Here is a 22105-nt window from a genome sequence, read left to right as displayed (position 1 = left end):
AGACAAATAAATACTACTGAAACCATATTAACTCAGGAAAACCTAAAAAAAGGGAGAGAACAAAAAGGAAAAATTAAATCTGATATTATAAAAAGCAATGAAACTAGGTTTAAAAAAACCTGTGGCAGAAGCTCTATGGGACTGTTAAGCAGTGAAATGTACTTTTTAAAAAAAGCCTCAGACACACCGTCACACTGTGTAACCCACCTGGTTGTATTTTACAAATGGGGTGCCAAATCCAGTCAACTTTAGTGTTAGGCAGGCTGTGCACCCATAAAATTAATGGTAGCACTCTCTATGACATTAATGAGAACAGAATTAGGCCACATAAATAGCTTCTGATTTTTCTGTAAGGCAAAATACTACTGCATTCCATTTTCTACTCTGCATTTTTGTGGGTTGATAGCACGCTTGCATGATTAAGATATAGAGCTAGTAAATGTTTTAATTCAAATATTATTACAAACTAGAGAGAAGTCAGATAAAACCAGAGATTTTTTTATTGCACAAAATAAATTATATAGAAACAATGCAACAAAACAACTCGTATTGTAGGCTGCACAACAGATGTTACAACATGAATATATTTATTGCTTTGAGAAAGGAGCAATTCAGTGCTAGTAAGCAGATTAGTTATACTTCTTGCTCATCTAGATTTTTCATAAAATTAATCCAACTGGGCTAGAGGCATCTTGCAGCATACAGGTCAGACCAAATTGTCATTTGTTATCAGCCGTTATAAAGGTGCTGTGAACATTGTTGACATTAGCATGAAGCACTCAATTTAACATCACCAGTACTGAGCCATACAGGTAGTTACATAATTAGAAATATCATTACATATCAGATATATTTATACACAAGATTCTAAAAGGTCCATTTACAGGGTCTGCATGAGCTGTTGTTCTAAAATAAATCTTGCTTACATATGTAGATGCAGCTTTGAACGCGCACGCTTCACTCTACACACCAAGAGGCAGGACCATGGGGTTTTGCCAACCCCGCTCTAGTACCAACACTTCCCTTACCTAATTACTCACTAGTGCTAACTCAGTTAGAGGTGTCTCATTTTCTTCCAGGGCCACACTCAGCTTCTAAGGATTTTAGCACAGATTAAAAAAACCCCATTCCTTTGGTAGAACGGGGTGAAATTTACAGTGCTTTTTTAAATACTTCGCAACACAACATATTGGTTCTTCAAAAGCTACAAGACTGCAATACTGGTATTGCACTCATAGCTCAAACGGATTTAAGCTTTTAAAAAGCTACTTTGTGGACCCTGAGATGTTAACCCCAATTAATTCATACTGAAATTAGTTCTTAACAAAAAATAAAACAAACAATATTCAAATAATAAACCACATCAAAACCCAATCACTTGCAGATCTTTGTGAAGCATGCGTGTTAATGAGACAGTGCCACTGCAAGTGTTTGTAGTCTGAGTGAAATTTTCCCCCATTTGACAATTATGCAAGTATTTACTCAGCTGAGTTTATATCACTGAACTCTACTGCTAGTGTACACACTCTGTGTTGCAAAACTTACTTACTTATGGGAAGGTTAATACAATAAGATTAAATTTAAACAGTAATAGCCACCTATGAAAGGAAATTCAGTGAGGAAGTGGGAACTCTGGGTCATTTCAAGTTGTAGCTACAAGGATAATTAAAGAAAGTAGTTCCACTGAGGTCAAGCTGAAGAGCTTAACTCAGCATCAGGCCCACAGAGTATACCCCTGTAGAATCCCACTGAAATAAGTAAATAGATTTTACAAATAAATGTGGTTGCCACTCTTTGTTGTACTTCAATAAAATTCTTTGCTTTACTGTTTGTCTTTTTTCCTGAAACTGTGTTAATCCACTATGTTGAATCAAAATACAGTTAAGACTGAGGTTTCAAATAGCCACAAAATATTACAAGAAATGAGTTATTCTGAATTTAAAAAATACTACTTGTACAAATGCTCAGAAACTTTAGTGATATAATCATGTTCTATACACGTACCCAGCAGTACTTTCCTTTGGAGGAAAGTAAGTGTTAAACTTGACTAATCTGGCATACTTTTTCTTCTGGGAAAATGTTTTTTAAATACTGCACGCAAACCTTTGTCACCATTTTGTAAAAATGTTTATAGGTATAAACATTTATAGGTATAAACACGTACAAACATGTAAATGTTTATAGGTATAAACATTAGGTATAAGATACAACTGAATAACTAAACATACCCGAAAACATCCGTTAAACATCCATTAAAACAAAAACATTACAAAAAAATTATTAGTATTTTTTGGAATTATTATGAAGTAGAAATGTTATAAGGCAGGATGAAGCTAATATCAAAGATGAAAAACAGCACCACCAGTCTATGTTTTGCAATCAGATTTCTGATCAGACAGAAAATGTATTATCATAGTCAGATACAATTGATTAAGGTAAGAAATGCATTTAGCCCAGCTGCACTAACTATACAGCTTCACACAGAATAAACATTCCATAAATCAACAGAAAATGCATTTGAGCAAAAAGAATAAAAATATGTAAGTGATCCTCTAAGCAGCATTTTGTTTTCTTTTTTTTTCCAAAACATTAACATAGATAGATATTGGACTGATTAAATATCTACAAGTGCTTTTCCTTTACAAAAATACATATATTCTTAATAGTAGGATAGACTGTCATTAACAATGACCTGTGTTTTTTTCACTTCAATTTGAATGATTTATAAGCTAAATTTTACAACCACAAAAAGGTTTATTTGTAATATGATGTTATCACTTTTGACAAAAAGCTTAAAACATTTTATATTTTAAAACAAAGTAGCAACATAATGTCACAATATGTTCTATGAGCTCCTAAGTACTGTGAGGGCTGTTATATTAAAAACTGGTAACTACGGATCAAATGCAAGGAAGCATTAGAACATTATTACTGCTCACCATAGGCTCCTTTCTTATCATAACTTGGATCACAGCTTATATAAGGACACTTAGGCCCCCATCCCAAAAAAATCCATTGAGAGTAACTCTATATCGTCTATTCAGTAGCCTGGAACATCTGACAATTCAGGCTTTGCATTAATTTTAAAAAACACAAAATATTTTCTTTTTGATAGTTAAGTCTGCAATAAGGGAAAAAATGATGCATTGCTTCATGTTTATTCTAAGAAGCTTGTATTTGAGGAAAAAAAATAGGATCAGTAAGTTTTTAGAATGAAATGTTTCAGTCAGCTAAATAATTAAATCGTCTTAGTACTTTCCAGTTTAGTTAATCACTATCCTGGAAAAGGAAATCAAGATATTTGGATTTCTTTGTTCTTTCTGTTTTATACTGCACAAGTAAAATAATTGACTTCTTGCTAATCAATGGTCTCATGTCAAGGATAGCACTGCCTTTTGCTAAAAAAATATCTATAAAAATCTGTAAAACATACCTAATATCTTCTCATTATCCTCCAAGTTTGTCCTTTTGACCCTCCAAAATATCACTGAACTACAACTAGAAAACCCCAAAGTAGCTTGGTGAATATTTTGTGCTTTGGAAGGTTTACAGGATTGACAGCACGCTGAAGTTTTTTATTAGTTCACAGGCCAGGTATAGCAGACACATCAGTAATGCAAGCCTTTGTGCTTTTCATTGGGAACATGAGCTATGACTCAAAGAGCTACTCTAGGTCTGTTAACTCAACCTTTATGCTACTCCTGTTGTTCTTTTCCTTTTCTATTTTGTTTTGGAAACTGCTGGGTGTGCCTAACCCTTTAGCTTGGTGACATAGACAGCTACCACCAGTTAAGTTCTGCTTGACTGATTCCAGCTGTAACTCTCGACCACTGCACTCCAGAAAAGTGTCAATGCCTTATTCCAAGGCAGTTTCTGGGTGGCTTTACCTTTGGTATTAAATAGGTCCCTTAAAACTATTAGGCAATCAGATTATCCATAAAAATAGTTTATTTAAAAAAACTTTTTTTTATGAACAAACTAAATATCTGACAACAAAGAGTAATTTTAAATCAATTAGTATATGGTATTTTTCAGTAAAAAGGGAGCATCTTTCATTTTACCGCATCAAAATTCATGAGAAAACAGCAACAATGTCTACTTACTCAATATAATACGAAACAGAATTTTAGGAGTAGAATAGCATCATAAAATATGTGCCTTGCACTTTGATAATAAACATCTTTATTACAACTTCATTTGTAATACAAACCTCAGTATGTTAACTAGCAGCACAAACGTTTTACTGTTGCAGCAATTTTGTATATTGTATAGCAACCTACTCTCAACTCATACTTTGCTTTCCACTCACTATCATAAGGAAAAAGGAAAATGCACAGTAACTACTTCTGTTCACCTCATCCTGCCAACTGTCACATTATTAACCTTGTCAGAAGCATTTGCTAAAAATACACATAAAAGTTACTTCAAAGAAAAGTGCGCCTAATGGTTCAGATAAACATGCAAAGTCAAACTAATGCCTCTCTTTGGTTAAAATTAATGTAAGGACAAAAACTTCCACTTGTAGACACCTTTCATTCCAGAATGTCTCCTCCATCCCGAGCCTACAGAACTGGGTCTCTTTCTGCAAGTACAAGAGGCAGCCTGGACATTTCCACTTGTCTGTAGAGCTCCTCTGTCTCGCTGCCACACTCCAGAACTGTACGGATCTAAATTGCTTACTAGAGAATGAAACAACGTCCTTACTCAACTGTAGTAGCAAGCTGCCTGAATTCAGACGAAGAATTATGGCATACACCTGGGATGGAAGAATCTGTCAGGAATTCATTAATTAATCAATCTCCTGTTCTGGAATCTGATGTTTTAATCTGATCTACAGACAGTGTAGATAGTAGTTTAAAAAAAAATTCAACAGGTAGATCTGCTTGTGAAGAAAAATAGATTACCATTATAAGATCATCTTTTGGAGGACATTCCTACAGAAGGATGTTTCAGCTGAGGTCTGAAGGCCAGACCACCCATATGTGATAAAACTAGTGGTAAATGAGCAGTTGGAAGCTTTTCACATTTCATTTAGGGTGAATCAACCCCTGTGTGTCTCAGAATTCATCCTGGAACACACTCCAGTAGACTGCAATCCTTCCTCAAACAAGTGTCTTTAGCTGAACACCTTGTGGAAGCATTACCTTGTTCAAACGGGCTATAAAGGATTCAAAACTCAGAACTGTGAAAACTTTGCTGAAATCCATGAAAGCTGCCTGATGAATGAAACCTACGAGCAGATTCCTCATGTGCCATAACTCCTCAATGTTTCTACCTGTTGGGCACGAAATGGGGTGGGGTATGGGAATGGGCAAAAGATGTGTAAGAACCTAGAATTAATTACAGGATAGAGGGTGCCTGAATAGGCATTTTAACTGAGATAAATAATAAAATAACATAGCATGAAGTAAAATGAGACGGAAATATCCTGCATGCTATATGCATTTTTGATGGAAGCAAACAGATGCCTTCAACCTAAGTTAAGTGAAAAAACTGGACCAAGCCCTTGATTAAGCATCTCTGTTGACATATTTGCTGTGGATAGGCATGTAAGTCTTAACTGCCTTTGGTCTTTTCCAGGATAAAAATGAGTTTGATCAGTCCATGTAATTGACCAGTATTTTATGTAGCCCCTCTATAAACAGGGCTCAATCTGTTTATTTTGAGACTTAAGACTGGCTTTGAGCAACTGTCTGTTCTCTAGTATTTCTACCAGACATAGTATCTGGCTGAGCTGGATATTATTCCTTTTGTCGCAAGTCCTTCCAAGAATATTTTTCCTGGGGAGTGAATGCCTCTTGGTGTCTTCAGTGATACGAAAATGTAAAAAGCCACAAATGGAACAATACAACTCAGTGATTAGTTCAATTAAAGGACTAAACCCTGGCCTATTGTGTTATTTTAGAAAACAGCAGAGAAGGAAAAATTGTTTACTTCTCTCAGAAAGTCATGTGTAACAATTACACATGGGAGAGATGAGATGGAACTCTGGACCATTACTTTGTCTGCAGCAGAGAACAAGAGCCCAGCTTATATCTAAGGGGAATGTGATCAATCTCTTTTCTCCTGTACATATACTGGAACTGGTTTTGATAACTGCAGAAGAGAAAAGTCAGGTCAAATTGTTGGAACCTACAGAGAAAAAAAGACCAAGATCCCGAATTCAAGGGTTCCTCATGCAGAAAATGAAATAATTTCAATATAAAAGCAATTCTTTTCATATAGTTTCTGAGATAGTTTTTTTCAATTTTAAATTATCTAACAGAACACATTTCTTTTTCTGCTTGCTTCCCATGAAAGAAATTTTCTCAATACAGCATGTTTATGAAATATTCTTGCTGAAAATATTAAGACCATAGATAAAATACAGAAGCAAATACTACCCTGCCAAATGCAAATAAAGGGCTTAAAAGGTATTCTGTATTAATAATGAGGCACTTTGCTTTATGTAACATTTTCAAAATAATACTTTTTATAAATTTTTTTTGTATAGTAACTGCAAGCTAGCTGAGTATGCACAATATACTTAGAGCATTGCATACTCCTAGGACCCAAATCCCAGAAGCTTTCATGTGAACAGTACCTACTATAGTGATGAGTCACTTAATTACTGTAGCAATCTTATTTGGTATTTCACCCCAATAAAAATATGTTTATAGGACTAGGCCCTTAGCTGTGAGCAGTGTAGTAATGCATAATGGAAGATACATTTCTTCATTAATCATCCAATTCCATATTGTTTGAGATATTATAGGATCTTGTTTGTAAATTCCAGCTATACAGTTTGTTACTAGAGGGATGCAGCATACAGCTATGCTCAGCAAAAAGTTGCTTGTGATTCTCACTAATGAGTTACCCCAGAGTTAAAAGCAGATAGAAGTTTTTCACTTTTAGGGGAAAAAAAGCTCCCACCAAACGTGCTAAATAAGAGACAGGAAGGTTAGGTAGTAGTATGGAATTTTTTAGGTCTTATTCCTGCACAGCTTGGTACTGCTGATACAGGAAAGCCATAGAAATACAGTGGCAGCAACACTCATTTTATATTCCTTTTCTTTACAAACATGCAGCGGTGACACTTGGGCATGGAAATGCTCAGAAAGTGTGACTGTATACAGTCATCTGCTCTAGGATGGCATATGGTGCAGTTTTAATGGAATGCTTAAGTACTCATTTCACTTTACCCTATCTTTGGCACACAGGAATCTGTACACACATTCTCATATTCTTATGCTGTTCAGATAGTCTTAATTGGCACAAATGAATTAAATATGCATATCTGTAGACACATGGCACATACGTACTATACAGGAGAGATATTTCCTGTGAAGAAGGCAATGCCTGTGTTATACAAGCTGCCCAGTTAAGATATGTACTTCACTGGCACTTCGCTGCTACAAAAACTATTAAACTACAACAGCACTCGGGCACCGTGCCATGGAATCAGAAATGCATAAAGAGTAGGTAGATCATATGCATTTAATGCCATGATTCTCAGCTGGGAACATTAAATCATATCTGTCAGTATTTTCCATGCTTAAAATGAAGATTTGCCTTCTGTAATCTAGCTTTACGTTGCATCAAGAAAATACCATGAATTAAACCAATGTCCAATTCTGAACAAGAGGATTCATGGTTCTCTGAAGTGTGAATACAGAAAGTCATTAAACAGTGTGCTGGGTTTGGCTGGGGTAGAGTTAATTTTCTTCATAGTAGCTAGCACAGGGCTATGTCTTGGATTTGTGCTGACAACAGCGTTGGAAATTCAGGGATGTTTTCATTACTGCTGAGCAGTGCTTACACAGAGTCCAGGCCTTTTCTGCTTCTCACCCCACCCCACCAGCGAGGAGGCTGGGGGGGCACAAGGAGTTGGGAGGGGACACAGCTGGCACAGTTGACCCCGACTGACCAGAGGGATATTCCAGACCATACAACATGCTCAGCACATAAAGCTGGGGGAAGAAGGAGGAATGGGGGGGACGTTCGGAGTGATGGCATTTGTCTCCCCAAGTAACTGTTACGCATGGTGGAGCCCTGCTGTCCTGGAGATGGCTGAACACCTGCCTGCCCATGGGAAATAGTGAATGAGTTCCTTGTTTTGCTCTGCTTGCGTGCACGGCTTTTGCTTTACTTACTAAACTGTCTTCACCTCAACCCACAAGTTTTCTCACTTTTACCCTTCTGATTCTCTCCCCCATCCCACCAGGGGGGAGTGAGCGAGCAGCTGTGTGGGGCTGAGCTGCTGGGGTTAAACCACAACAAACAGTCAAATCTTCTATTAGTTGCCATTCAGAAGCCAATACAAAGTAGTCCTGTTTCAGCGTTCCTGTTACATGGATGCGAACTTCTGTGTAAGATAACTTTGAATGGATTTAAAATAATGTGCTCTTTTCCTTTTAAAACAAATCTGTTCAAATTTGTCAAAACAGCAAGCACAATTGTTGAGAAAAAAATTGTCCCCTGAACCAAGCAAAAATTATGCTTAAGTGTACTACAATTAGTTTTGTGATAAACTGAAACAGGTGGTTTATGTCAAGTTAATCTACAGTGAAAATTCTGGTATAAAAACACGTGAAATATATAAAAACTGTAAGGTGTCATTTGTATGTGCATGTAAATATTTACAAATAATACCCTATTCCTACTGTACAAAATGACTGTATATACTAAAGAGAAGAATGATTTGCAATTAGAATGCATGCTGTGCTCTTTCAAGCTGCTCCATGAGGAGGACCTCCATATACACAAAGAATCTATCTTTCCCTAGAGACTCTGCAGAGGAGCAGGGCCCTCCCTACATGGAGTATCTTCTTGTTTCTGTCAAGTAGCACATCATAGACTGGGTGGGCAAAAAGACGACCGCTTCCTGCAGCCAGCATGTGCACCCCTTCCCATCTACAGTGTGGGCAAACCAGCGCCTAGATCAGTCAGCACACTATGCCTGCAGACAGGAGCAGCAGCTTCCTAGACTTTTTGCTTCCCCAGGTTCACTGGCATCTGCACAATATGTGCAACCTGGACCTGCAATGGCAGGTTTCCTAAACAGACTGCTACCGACAGCATCATTATTTCTGCATGTCATATGGGCTTTGGAGTGCAATGGTAGAATTCAACCCAACTATATATGGATTCCTCAAGTCATCAGTGTTAGAACTCCTACTAACATTAAAGGGGCCAGATTTAATCCACAACATGCTTATTTCTCCTACAGAAACACACTAATGTACATGAACATAAATTTACAAAGGAGTTACAGCCTTGCATCTATCTTTTACGCTTGATCCCAAGATAGAATTTTCACTTTGTCTTATCTAAGAATGATTAGTTCACTCTTTAGTAGCTTCTGAAGAATTGATTTGGTTCCTTTTTGCTGTATGCAAAAAGCATAAGAAAGTAAAGTTATCTACAACACTAGCAGGCATGTATTAAGTAGAAATTACATAAAGGTACTGAACTGTAAGTATCTCTACAGAATTTGAAGTGAAAAACTCAACTGACTTTTAAGCAGAACAAGGACAACGGAAGACTACAGAAAACATATGCATTACTAGGCTCCCTGCAACATTACCAGAAACCCTAATAAACATTCTATACTAAAACCATTACGCTTGCAATACCTAAGGCAACAATCACTTTTTATCCAGCACTACCAGGTCTTAGGAAAAAAAAAAAAGACCTGAACAATTATTTTGGTCAGACTGCTTATCTTCAGTATTGCATTACCTCTAATTTTATGGAAATAGTTTTATGTTGTGACTTTAACTAATGAAAATTTCTGTAATGAATTCTAAACTCCAGATAGTCACAAGAGATATATAATGTAATTAAAGCTACGTATTACTTTTTTCTCAGCATATTATATACCTCCAACCAATCTTAAAAGGAAATGCTTACTATGAAAGGCAGTAATTATGTAGAATTTTGCCTTGGTGGTAATCTTATAGTGAAATTTATTTGTTCCATAGACATTTACATTATTTTTAACTTCATGTTTATGGAAACTTTATTAGAAGAAATGTAATCTGACCAGAAGCCGTTTTCCAAAAATAGCTAGTATCCCAAATTCCAATCTTCAGGGAAACCATAGAAAAGTGCAATCACAAAGGCTGCGATGCTTTTAAGCAATATTAGCAGAATCTATTTAGAAGATTTAAAATTACTGTTTTGAATTACCATGTTCTACATCTCTTGTTAAGGGTAATTAATCTTCATTCACTGCAAAAGGACTGTTGCACACTCATGAGTGAGCTATACCTGGACCCATGAGAAGCTTATCAAGAAAAAGGTAGTGGCTCTATCACCACTTTTCTAAATATATTTTCTATACAAAATATTTTCAAGGTATAATCCTTAGTTATTTGTACAGTACTCTATGATTTAAACAACAATATTCAGTAAAATAGTAAGTGTGTGAAACTGCAACACCACATGGAATGAGCACTCTGCCATTTTGCTAGTGTAATCAATATTGGGACCAGAAAAATTTTCTAACACGCAAGCAAAATTATCCCATAGTTTTTGAATCTTGACTGTACACTTCATGGTTTTGGCTATGATTTGCAGCACACTCGTAAGATACACGAATATCTTATGCACATTTCAGTAGCAGAATGGCACTTGGCTTGCTCTAATCGAAACAACAGAGATGCAACTGACAATTTTAAGAAAGACAATGTCCTTATTTGCATGCTGAAAATCTGGTTGTGTCCCCCTAATCCAGGCACATCCATTCATTGTGCAATCTGTCGATGGGTAAACAAATAGTGCAGGATTCATCTCAGTGGGATCTGGCCCTTTGGTCTAACCGAAGTCAATTCTAGGTCGATACTGAAGTACCATAGGGTAAGACTAAAAACAAAGGCAAGAGAAAAACAACAACAAAAACAGACAAGAAAACATGAAGACATAATTCATAAAAAATACAAAGAAAATGCAATTAAAGATTGCCTTAAGAATAGCCAGAACTTATCCCTAAGACACATGTATATGACAATCAGTTTTATTTATGTGAAATAACTTTATATATTTCAACAGTTAAATCCATACCTGTACTTCAAATCTATATTTAATCTCTAAGTCAGTTAGTTGTAGTTATTTGTCATTAATATAAAATTCCTGTATCTGCTTTTATATATTTCATGATTTATGTTTTACAACATAGATACTTGGGGTGCTCAAACAATTCCTCTTATTTCTCTGTTGCTGTGCTTTAGAAAAAGCAATCTTGAAATTTTATACTTTCTAAACCAAAGTCTATTTACAGTTGATGTACTTTGGTTTTTATATATACAGAGGTTCCATAGCTATACTAGTAGTCAGCACTAGTTAATGGGATCCAGGCTACTCTGGTATTAAAAATAAAAAAAAAATTAAAAAAAAAAATCAATCACATCAAATTGCTGTCAGCTGATTTTCTGAGAGATGAGAGCTAACTTCTCCCCCAAATCCAAACGCCTCAACTTCAGATCTAGTGGTACATTTTTATTAGTTTCTTATTAGTTTATTCGGCAATTCAACTGCTTGGATCCCTGAATTGGACAGAAGTGTTGTAGAATGGGAAGCAAGAGTGGGTGGGTTTCCAGAAAGTGCCATGGAATACCTGGACGTTCATTGCTGGAAGTGCTGTTTTACTAAATGTCTTATTTTTTCAGTCTGTCAGCATTTCATTTAAGCCTGATGTTTTCCTCTTAATTTCATTAGGATACTGGACATTTTCTATAGCATAAAACCCAGGAAAATCTTATTGTCTCAGGAGCTGTATGGTCTTAACTACCTCTCTGCCACAGGGCAGAAGAACATAGCGAATTTAACGTTTTTTATTGCAAATTTGGAAATAAAAAGAATTATTACATAAGCTATAATTAAAACCAGAAATATTTTACTGCATCCTTCAAATGCAATACAGATGAACTTCAGTGACCAAAAAAGAAACATATCACTGCAGAGACCTATACAGGTTAATAAAATGATCACCAGAACTAAATGTGGTCATACTTGCTGGGGATTTACAAACTGGAGTGCAGAGAAATCACAACATAAACCCAGAGGTATTCCACAGTAGCAGGAGCATTTAGGAGAGAAGACAGGGAGCACCATGTGCAGTCTGCATGTGCAATTAATAAACATATTTGTAGTATCATAAATTACTTGGTCTCTGATTTTTTTGCATAGGATATGACTCCCATATTAATTAAATGCTATTTCACATGTTTTTCACTTTGATTATATAAATTGTCTCTAAAGGTACTCAAGTCTAATCAGAAGTGCACGCAGGCAGACAGAGCAGTCACATCACTGAAACTGCCATGTAAACCAGTGAGGCTCAGTGTTTTTGCAAACAAAATTACAGAGCAACTGTACAAATCAAATGCATTATGCTGGAACAATTCTAATTATTGAAGTAGGCATGACTGCAGTAGGTCACTCCTATCCATAGTGGGGAGTGACCCTCCCCGCCCTCTATCATTAACTTTAATTTTTTTGCTCAAGCAAAAATATTATTTCAAACTTCCAAAGTAACTTTTAGATCTTAGTTCAAATGAAAATTCTCAATGAGGAAACTGAAATATTGTTTCATATAGGTATCAACTAGATTGATCGATGAAATTTAGAAATCAAATTCATTTTGCAGATTCTGGAGGTTTTGATTTGTTCTATTCTAGAGATAGGGCGTTGCTCCATTTCTAATTTTAAAAGATATGAAAGGAACACAGTATTAGAAAAACCTAACATTTCTTTACTCCATTAAAAAGAACACATGAATTGCCATAAGGAATTGAAACCAACGTGGTCTCTCTTGATTCACACTCTTCAGTTTTGATCCCTTGTCAGTAACTGCCCGATGCTACTAATTAGAAGGATGAGATAGGAAGAGGTAGACAATCCTTCCAGACTGATGCAGCTATCAGCCTACAGAATGGTATCCCTCTAACAAAAAGATAAATGGCCTAATGTAAAGTAAAAGAAACCACTAAACCTTTTGAGTGGATTCTATTTATTCATTCAATAAAGCTTTCTCTAGAAGAATGAAAATGCTCAGTCCTTGCTCATAGAGTTTTAGCACTTTGTAGTGAGGAATTATAAAACCTCCACAACTTGGATTACAATTGAAGTGCTGACAGGACCTTAATGACTGTAGTATGTACAGTTGTGAGTGCCTCTTACCTGATAAAAAGTGACATCCTGTGAGCAGACTTGCGAAGATGAGCAGTTCTGACACCGAAACTGCGAAGGAGATGATTTTCTGATCAGATAAGAGGCATCCACAGCTGGACATATACATTTAACATTTAATGTTTTGGGTTTTTTTTAATTTTCAAATGTAAAGCTTAAAATGAATTTACTTATTTAAAACAGGAAAGACTTCTCCAACGAATAAATGGATATTTTCCCTTTACTAGTCTACCTCTTGTAAGGTCCACAGGTGTGCCAGTAAAAGCTCATGGTGAATAGTACCAAAGATGGAGGTAATAGATTTACTTGATCTTCATCCAAAAGAAGAGGTTGTTAATTAATTACCATCACAACTTATAACAAGACCCAACAGCTAGGAAAACAAAATTATAGAAGCCCAGATGTTACTGGATTTATTATCAACAGAATGTAATTTTTACAGGTTTTAATTTGTCATCTCTGACTTCAGGGGAGTGATTTAAAACTACACAAAGGAAAAGTTGAACACATACCTGACTATATTATGTGTATGTAAACACAACTTAAAAATTTAATCAAGAGTTGTCAGCTCCTATATTCACTTAATGTTAAAACCTGTAGTTCTGAGATTTTTGAAAAATTTTAACAAGTACAAATAATGTCTTTTTTGTCAAGATGATAGTTACTGTTGTTTCCAAACCAACGCAAGTGCCAAAAGTCCATTTGTGGGCAGGGGCTGCAGGATTAAAAGTCATGAAAGAATTCCATTATCACTAAAGTTGTTTCCTTCAACACTTCCTAATAGTACAACCAATGCTAACAAAAATATAAGATGGCAAGCCAAACAAACACCCACCGGTTTCAAGGCAGTATTGGAAAAAATACTACTTAAAGCTCCCTTATTGGTGCAATATTGGGGTTTCAGCAATCACCAAATTTCAGTGCAGTATGACTTTCAAATTTAATGAAAACTTGCCTATATACATTAACCCCCCTAAATCCTATCAAACTCTATCCCTCCCCCTTCCCCTTCAGATTAAGGTAAAACTTTAAGAGACTTGTGAATTGTTAACTCCACAGTGTGCTTAATCCTCTGTCTTCTCTGTGCACCAGTGCTCTTTATTCTGAGCACTAGGAAGCTTAAAAAAAAAAAAGAGTACAGAAAGTTTGGAATTTTCTACAGATCAGTAAATTAACATATGTTAAGTGCTTAATCTTAGCTGCACTCCAATATAGCCTCCACTGGTAGTGATTGACAACAATTCTGCACATACTACAACGCAATAGAGAGTGAAGGACAATCAACAGCTACACACGAACGAATGTACAAAATAAAGAGAAGAAATGGGGATATGACTTCTAACAAAAAAAAATTGAATATACAAGGCAATATAATAGCTACTAAATCAAACTGAATATCAGACCTGAAAAAAATGTCTTTTAATAAGTTAAATATTGCAATTCTAAATTATACACATGCAGCAAGGAAAACCCATTTAGCTGTGTTATCTGGATATTAGTGTTATACAGCGTATCTAAAAAAAAATGGGTGTAGTATTAACAGAAACAGTAATAAAACAATTAGATTTCACCAATAATTTTTCAGTGTCACTTTCAGTTTACTGACTGAATAAAACAGATTCTTAATAAATAACCGCTGGATGCAGATTCCCAACTACTGCAAATCAAAAGGTCACTAAAAGCAAATTTGCAGAAAAAGAACAAGTGTTTGGGTTTTCAGATACTGAACTTAAAACTCAGAGCAGAACTTGCATGTAAACTTTGTATACCTGCTACTTTTAAGTTTCAGAATCTACACAATATACGTGCTGCAGGGTTTCACTCATACGGTTTAACATAAGACATCCAGAAAACATGCAAAATGCATTTTTAAATAAGGGTTTCTTGAAGGGCCACAGAATATATTTTCGACCAAGCTGTGAAAGCTTGTATACTCTCTCTAATAAATATACCAAAACATCCTTTATTAATAATATAACAGCATTTACGTTTTCGCCTCTTAGTCTCCATCTTGTCATATAGATGAATTCCATAGTATGATCCTTCCCCATGATTTCTCCATTGCATAGTACATCCAGCTTAAAATACAACAGAACAAACAGTAAGACAAAGGGATGCAAAATTTTAATGTCTAAATGAACTCCTACGTGAATCTCTGAGAGTTAATCCCTCAACCCCTATCACTATGCAATAAATCCATCAGACATGTAAATCAAACCTGAATAAATACAACATGCTGACAATATGCTATTTTGTACACTAATAGTCCACTTCATTTTTTCACTTTTGTGATTTCAATTAAGGTGTGGACAGAAGAAAGTCTGCTAAACTAGGCAGGAAATCACTAGCAGACAAACACTCCCTGTATTTATCAACACTACACAGTATTGTAGTATTGTACTATACAAGAGAAAGCCTCGTGCTGTATTTTGAAGGCCTTCTTGCTATGTCAACGCTCTTTCAAACCCAAAGATACAAACCAGAAGTACTGTAATTCTAATTTTTTAAAAATAAATTATAATTAAAAAAAATAGTTTAAAAGTAACCATAAATTACAAGGAAAATGCACTTCTGAGCATACAAACATGATTTTTCATTGACCGAAGGCAAAGGAAAAAGAAAAGTAATGATCTTACTGTGAAAAATGACTAGTTTAAACTTTATTATAGCATCTTACTTCTACGCTCCACTGAAAATGTTTGACAATTCTTTCATTACTATAGTCATAATGCTTTTCTGTTTTTTAGAGGAAAAGAATGTCAAAATTTTGAAGTAAGCAGATAGTATGTAACACAAGCCATTAAGGTGCCTGAGACAGATTAAATTAACATAATTAACAAAACCAAATGACATCAGAATGGCTGGTCAGCATGTCACGATACTGAGACAAACTCCTGTGTATAGCTCTGCAGTAACCTAACTCAGCCCTAGCTCCAACCAAAGCTGGGATGCTGCCATTTGTGCTAGAGGCAGGCTGCAGTTCATGGAGTCATTGACTCCTGTAAGAGAACTGGCTGAAGAAATAGTCTGTGCTGAGGTCAAAATTCCTGTATCCCTGGGAAGAGGGGAAGCAGAGGCAGGAGTCTCACACTTCCCAGCTCCACCCTGCATCACAACTTCTACCATGTTAGCAAATCCCCCCCAGGGAACAGTCTTGGCCAAGCTCAAATCACTCATGCAGCAAAGACCCTCTCTCCATCAAATTCCACCCATTTACAGAGAAGGTGCAAAAAAAGTATATGCATTTTGAAAGATTCAGATGGTATTGCTCCTCATTTCTTCATAATTACTGGATAGTTTCTTACATCTAAAGAAAATGAAAATGCAAAGTAATTTGGTGTATGTCTAGTTGAGCTCTCCTTTTCCCCAGTAGCTACTAGCCCACAACTATATTAAGTGACTTTTTTATTAGCCACATGGAAAGTGAAAGCATTTGTTTTTTACATAAAAATATAAAAACCTAATGTATCTGTTCCTTCACAGGTAAGCAAGAAATTGAAGTTACTAGAATTGTATGAAGTCTTTGATTAGCAACTTTAGTCAATGTGATAAAATGACCACTTCTCATTTAAGGGCAGAAAATATAACTTGGAATATTGAACAGTACTTAGTGATCGGGCTAAAAAAATATTCCTCAAGTTCAAATGTGATTAAATTTCATAAAAACCTAACACTTTGCATGGAAATAAAAACACAAGCATTGTTCTTTCAAATGTACCTCATAAGAACTTGGAAGTTTTAATTTTAAGCTGAGAAACTTTTTGATAGTTCCCACAGTCACTCGAGTAGAACAGCGGATAAATTTCTTCATTAAACCCTAAAGCAACAGCAACAAAACAGAAAAAGCATGTTAGAAATTTTGAAGCATTTAGGTAATCTTTAGTGCAAGAACAGCTGTAATTGATATTTTTTTCAACCAGGAACCAATTTTACTGCACTCTTTTCTAATTCATAATGGCACCATAGGTTCATTTTCGTTCACTTTTTTTGCAAAATTTACAAGATGACAAACAAATTCATTTGACCCATCTCTGGTTCTAAAGAAATTTCCAAAAGATACAGAAGGGAGGAAAGAAAAAAAACAACCAAACCAAACACGAAAACCACCAAAAGCCCCAGAAGAACTTAAATAATCTAAGTCTCTGCATTAGTAACACTGGGGGTCAAACAGATGTTACGTTCCTTAGAACTTCTTAGAATTTCTTCAGTCCTTGAGAGAAAAAGGAAGTAAAACCATCCTCAAATAATCTAGGTAAAATACAGGGAAGCTACAAACCTGAGATGTGATCTATTATCACAGATTCTGTGATCCAGAACCTAATAGTTTTGATTCAACAGGAAAGCTGGAAACCTGGGACTCCTACATGGTGATGGAGATACAGATTTCTTACTGTATGTAGCATAAACAGACAGTGATAACACATACAAATGTTTTCTTGCTGAATCAAAACCTTCTTACTGTGTAAGAACTTCCAAAATTACACATGTAACATAGCACACAGAAAATATTTAATATTTTTGAATTCTTGTCTTTGTAATTTAATAAAGCATTAAAATCTAAGTGGACTTCTAAACACTTTCTTCTAGACTTGATGCCATTAGATAATCCTCCCTTCAGGAATAGAAACCAAATATCCCTAATTCTTAAAACAGCAGTTAGCAGGTATTACTCTACACATTTTACAGATTAAAGTGACCTGCTAAAGGCCACAGACAACACATCAGTGTCAGAATCAGGTTTACAGCTCAGAAGATCTGGATCCCAGTCATTCCGTGCACAACATATCTGGAAAGCAGCTTCGTGCTGGCATGATAAGACAGCAATCCTGAAAGTGTGAGGCAGCTCATCTACAGCTAGCTTTTTAAGTACCTCTGTGGTGTGCTGTAAAATGTTGTGTAATGCAGTTATGTACCATCAAGGCTGTAGACTACAAAACTATAGTCCATTAAAAAAAAAAAAAAAAAAAAAAAATCCACTGTCATGAGTGGATTTCTGTATGGAACTGTATTTTCTACAAAATTCCAAGATGCATTGAAATGCCTCAAACAAAAGGACTAAATAGGCATGGAAGTGGAGACAGGTCACCACATTAAAGTTAATTGTTAATGGTTATAAAATTATTTGGTCCCTGTAAAATGCTGTTCTGCCAACAATAACAACAGCACAGACTACCTTTACTACTCACTTTGACTACATTATCTCCTGACTGCCCATTGTTGCGCAAACAGTCGAGGCAAATAGCAATCTGTGGGTCACTCCTGTGATAGTCTTTATCTTCTTCATTTTCATCACACTCCTCATCTACTTTGGGTTTATCAGCTTTTGGGCTTTCATCTGTAAAATATGAAGATCATATTATTTAAGTGTAAAATAATTAGAAGTCACAGTAGCAACAATCACATTTAAAGTAATACTTCATTTTCAAGAGCATAATTTTCTTCAAATTAACTTTATAAAATTTTAACTCAGTGCATTCTTAAATGGATCAATTTACAAATCTCTGAAAAAAAGTTTTACTATTGAAATTTTAATGTAATATGCAAACAACAGATTTATATGTAACAGAAAATAATTAGTCTGATGGACCACTAATGGTTATGGTTGTCTACTTCTGTTTGTGTCCAGTGATCAAAACCCTGCAACTGTGCATCCATCAAAATCACTCAACAACATAAACCGACATAAACTACTCTGTGGTGTGGCAGTTCACTGCCAAAAAATACTGCTTTTAAATAAACAGTTGAATAACTAATCCCAACACTTGTATATCAAAGTAACATGGGCAATCAGTATTAACTGTCTGCTCCAACAACCCAGTGGAGGCAAGTTCCTGAAACATTATCATGAAATAAACTAAGGGAAGATAAAACTTAAATTTCATCCACTTTTGATCTAGTCTAAGTAATGTCATTGTAAAAACTTCAGGTGTCTCTCTCCAGAAGGATTTTATAACTAAATAGCTATACAGTTACTTAATCACCTTTAAAAACAAAAAATATAAGATAAGAGGAATGGTCCCCATATTCTTTGGCAGAGTGCACATATCCTATATAATCACATGTACCATGTTATCTCTCTTCACTGATGCTGTTACATGTTCTGTTGATTCCTGGTTTAAAAATTTAACTCTTCGGAAAACGTACCACCTCCTAGAGTTTTCAAAGTTTTAGCATAGTTGAACACTGGAATGCTAAGACTAGCAAGTACATCTAGATAAGGCCACAATGTATGTAAATAATAACCATACAATGAACCATAAGATGGAGTAATTTTTACAGATTTAGAATACAGTAAACAATAACTTTATTATATACATTTGGGCTTTTTTCTGTATCCCCAGATACAGGCTGGTCTCTGTTGGAATAAAACATTATCACAAGGAAATTGAATAAGCTACATTTGCATTTCCTGAAAAACTTTCAGATCACATTTTGCTGTTTTCCTACACTTACCACAAACTTTTGAAATCATTTAGAAGAGTTAAGATGGGAAGATAGAATGAAAACTTTAAGAAATATCAAGCTATGCCTAAGTTTCTAGACACAATAATTAGTTCATGTTGTTCAGTTTACATATTCAAGATGAGTTTTAAGCTATACTCATTACTTTTCTGTCTTACAATTTTGAAGTATTTTATAATTATAAAAGATTTGTCCACAAGTCCCTACGAGCTGTTGACACATTTAGTTGAATGTCTATCATACATACATTTTGTTCCTATCATCTTGCTATGAACAGAATTTACAGTATCAAACTACAGATTTTTTTTTTTTCTTTTTGTAATCAAACAGGTGCAGTCTACCTGTCACAAGCACTTGTCTGAGGAGTCTGCCTACAATTCACAGATTCTTCGGCAATGCAAACACACCCGCAACTTTCAACCATTATCACTGCTGAGTAATGGAGGAAGATTTAGTTATGCAGTTTGGAAAGTCTTGAAAGGCAAACGAACTACAAAAGTAGGGAAATTAGCAAATTTCCAATCATAAAATCATTCCAGAAACAGGTACACACACAAAAAATGTCGCATCTTTCAAGGTGTTCTGATAGAAATTCAAATGTTCCTCCATGTAAACAGCACCAGATTGTTTACTAAAAAATCCTTGTAGATATTAGAATTAATGATGTTTGTATAGGCAGACTCCAGAAATCAATGTGATGGTTCATTAGAGGCATGTTATTAAAGTTCAATATGATAGAATTTTAAAAAGAAAAAAAAAAGAAAAAGAAAAAAGAAATTTTAATCTCACCAAAATGGACACAGTGTTCTCCAGGTCAAAAGCACCAAGTCAAGAACAGAAGACAGGAAAACCAAACCAACACCCCACCCACCTCCACACCTCTTTCTTTAAGGTGTAAATTGGTGTCTTTTTTTTTTTAATCATCTTTCTTGCAAACCTTGGAAATTGTCTGCTTCCTGTGCTTTTCTCAGATATTCAACATAAACCTGATTGCCAGGGAGTGAGTCAATGTAAAGCTGTTTGCCCTCCGCCTTTTCCAGTTCAGACTGGAGAGGATCAATAAAGATTTTTTTCTCTGTACCACAGCATGTTTCCTATCACCATCCACCAATTCTCTCTAGTAACCACTCTCCTAGAGGAGTCACCCATGCCTGAGATACGCTTTGTTGTTTGGGGTTTTTTTTTCTTTCTTCTGCTGTGTGAAAATTTTAAGTCCTGGGATATTTTTACAGATCTTAGATGCTACGGTTGGGAACTGTGTTGTAACCTGTGGTACAGGACATAAAACTGAAGGACTCCTTTAAACTAGATGGACTATGTGATGGCAGGGCATGATATTGACAACTGAAACAGTCCCTTTTACTGAAATAATTCTCACCAAATAATTTATTCTCAGGCAAGATTCTAAATGCTTCTTTAAGGCAGAAAATAGTTTAAATGCTCATAATTTGTCTCAATGAGTTGCCACAACTTTCAAATCGTTTGTAGAGCCAAATTTCCATAGCCCAAGGATACAGTCACCAACAGAGCTGGATACATCTGTAGCTACTTAAAAGTGTATTTTGAGAGTTAGAGCATTCCTCCAATTCACAAAACAATCCAATCACTCATTACACTTAGTAACTGGTCTCCGTTAGGTTTACCATTAAATTATGGGAGGAAGGTAAGAACCAGAAGAATAAATTGGTTAAAAGTAAGTCACATTTGACAAATTTGAAAATTATATGCAATTTTTTTCTATCTATGTATATAGCAGAGAACAATTTTCTAAACAGTCAGCAAATGTCTATATTTCATAAAAATATTTTCTAAGTATTTTTAAAACTGAATAGGTATACACTACACAGTATGTTGTAGTAAACTAATATAATTTCATCTAAACTGTCCTGCAGTTCTTCATTTACTTATGTAATAGAGAAAAGACCCTTGTCCCTTATAATTGATGCCAAATGCAAATCAACAAAACTACTGAGAAAGGAAATGAAATGTTATGAAGTTGAAAAGAAGATATTATGAACAATTGAGTGCAGAAGAGTATTGCAAGACATTTACTTGACAGTGATCCTTTACTAAAAATAGCTATTTCTTTAGCCTAGCAGAGCTTTCAAAAAATTCTTAAAAATGCCCAAATCAAATAGGCTATGGTATCAATACTTTGATGTCAAATTAAAAGGGCATAAAAACAGTTGGATGTAGTCCTCACTTAGCACCTAATACTGAGCTCTCAAAGTTCATGGGTCAACTACAAAAAAAAAAAAAAAGAAAGAAAAAAAGAAAAAGCATTTTGGAATCTATATAAAACAATTGTTTGGCATGTGTGGAAAACTGTTTTATTACTTGTCATAACTAATTCTTGACAACCTCCTACTTAACAGCTGGTCAAATTCAGTAACAGAAAATAATCTGCACAAAACTCAAGTAGTTCTGCATCTTGCTGTATTAAGAAAATTAAGAATTCAAGTGGAAAATCGCA

The 22105-nt window shown here is 35.3% G+C and overlaps 1 protein-coding gene across 6 annotated transcripts in view; it reads right to left on the bottom strand.

Moving 5' to 3' along the window:
• Positions 1-477: 477 nt before the first annotated feature.
• PCGF5 (polycomb group ring finger 5) overlaps positions 478-22105 on the bottom strand; it is a 75810-nt gene continuing 54182 nt past the window's right edge. For 5 of the 6 annotated variants that reach the window (XM_075026051.1, XM_075026050.1, XM_075026049.1 and 2 more), the window contains exons 6-10: positions 18357-18505; positions 16889-16987; positions 15159-15248; positions 13162-13221; positions 478-10845 (exon numbers count right to left, since the gene is read on the bottom strand). In XM_075026051.1, the coding sequence (XP_074882152.1) occupies positions 10798-10845; positions 13162-13221; positions 15159-15248; positions 16889-16987; positions 18357-18505 (446 nt within the window). In that variant the 3' untranslated portion in view covers positions 478-10797. The remainder of the gene's footprint in view (positions 10846-13161; positions 13222-15158; positions 15249-16888; positions 16988-18356; positions 18506-22105) is intronic. The other variant, XM_075026054.1, reaches the window with a different exon arrangement.

The sequence above is a fragment of the Buteo buteo genome, chromosome 4 (genome assembly GCF_964188355.1).
Source record: "Buteo buteo chromosome 4, bButBut1.hap1.1, whole genome shotgun sequence".
NCBI lineage: Eukaryota > Metazoa > Chordata > Aves > Accipitriformes > Accipitridae > Buteo > Buteo buteo.
Note: the sequence above shows the minus strand (reverse complement) of the source record. Positions and strands in the feature narration are given on the sequence as shown.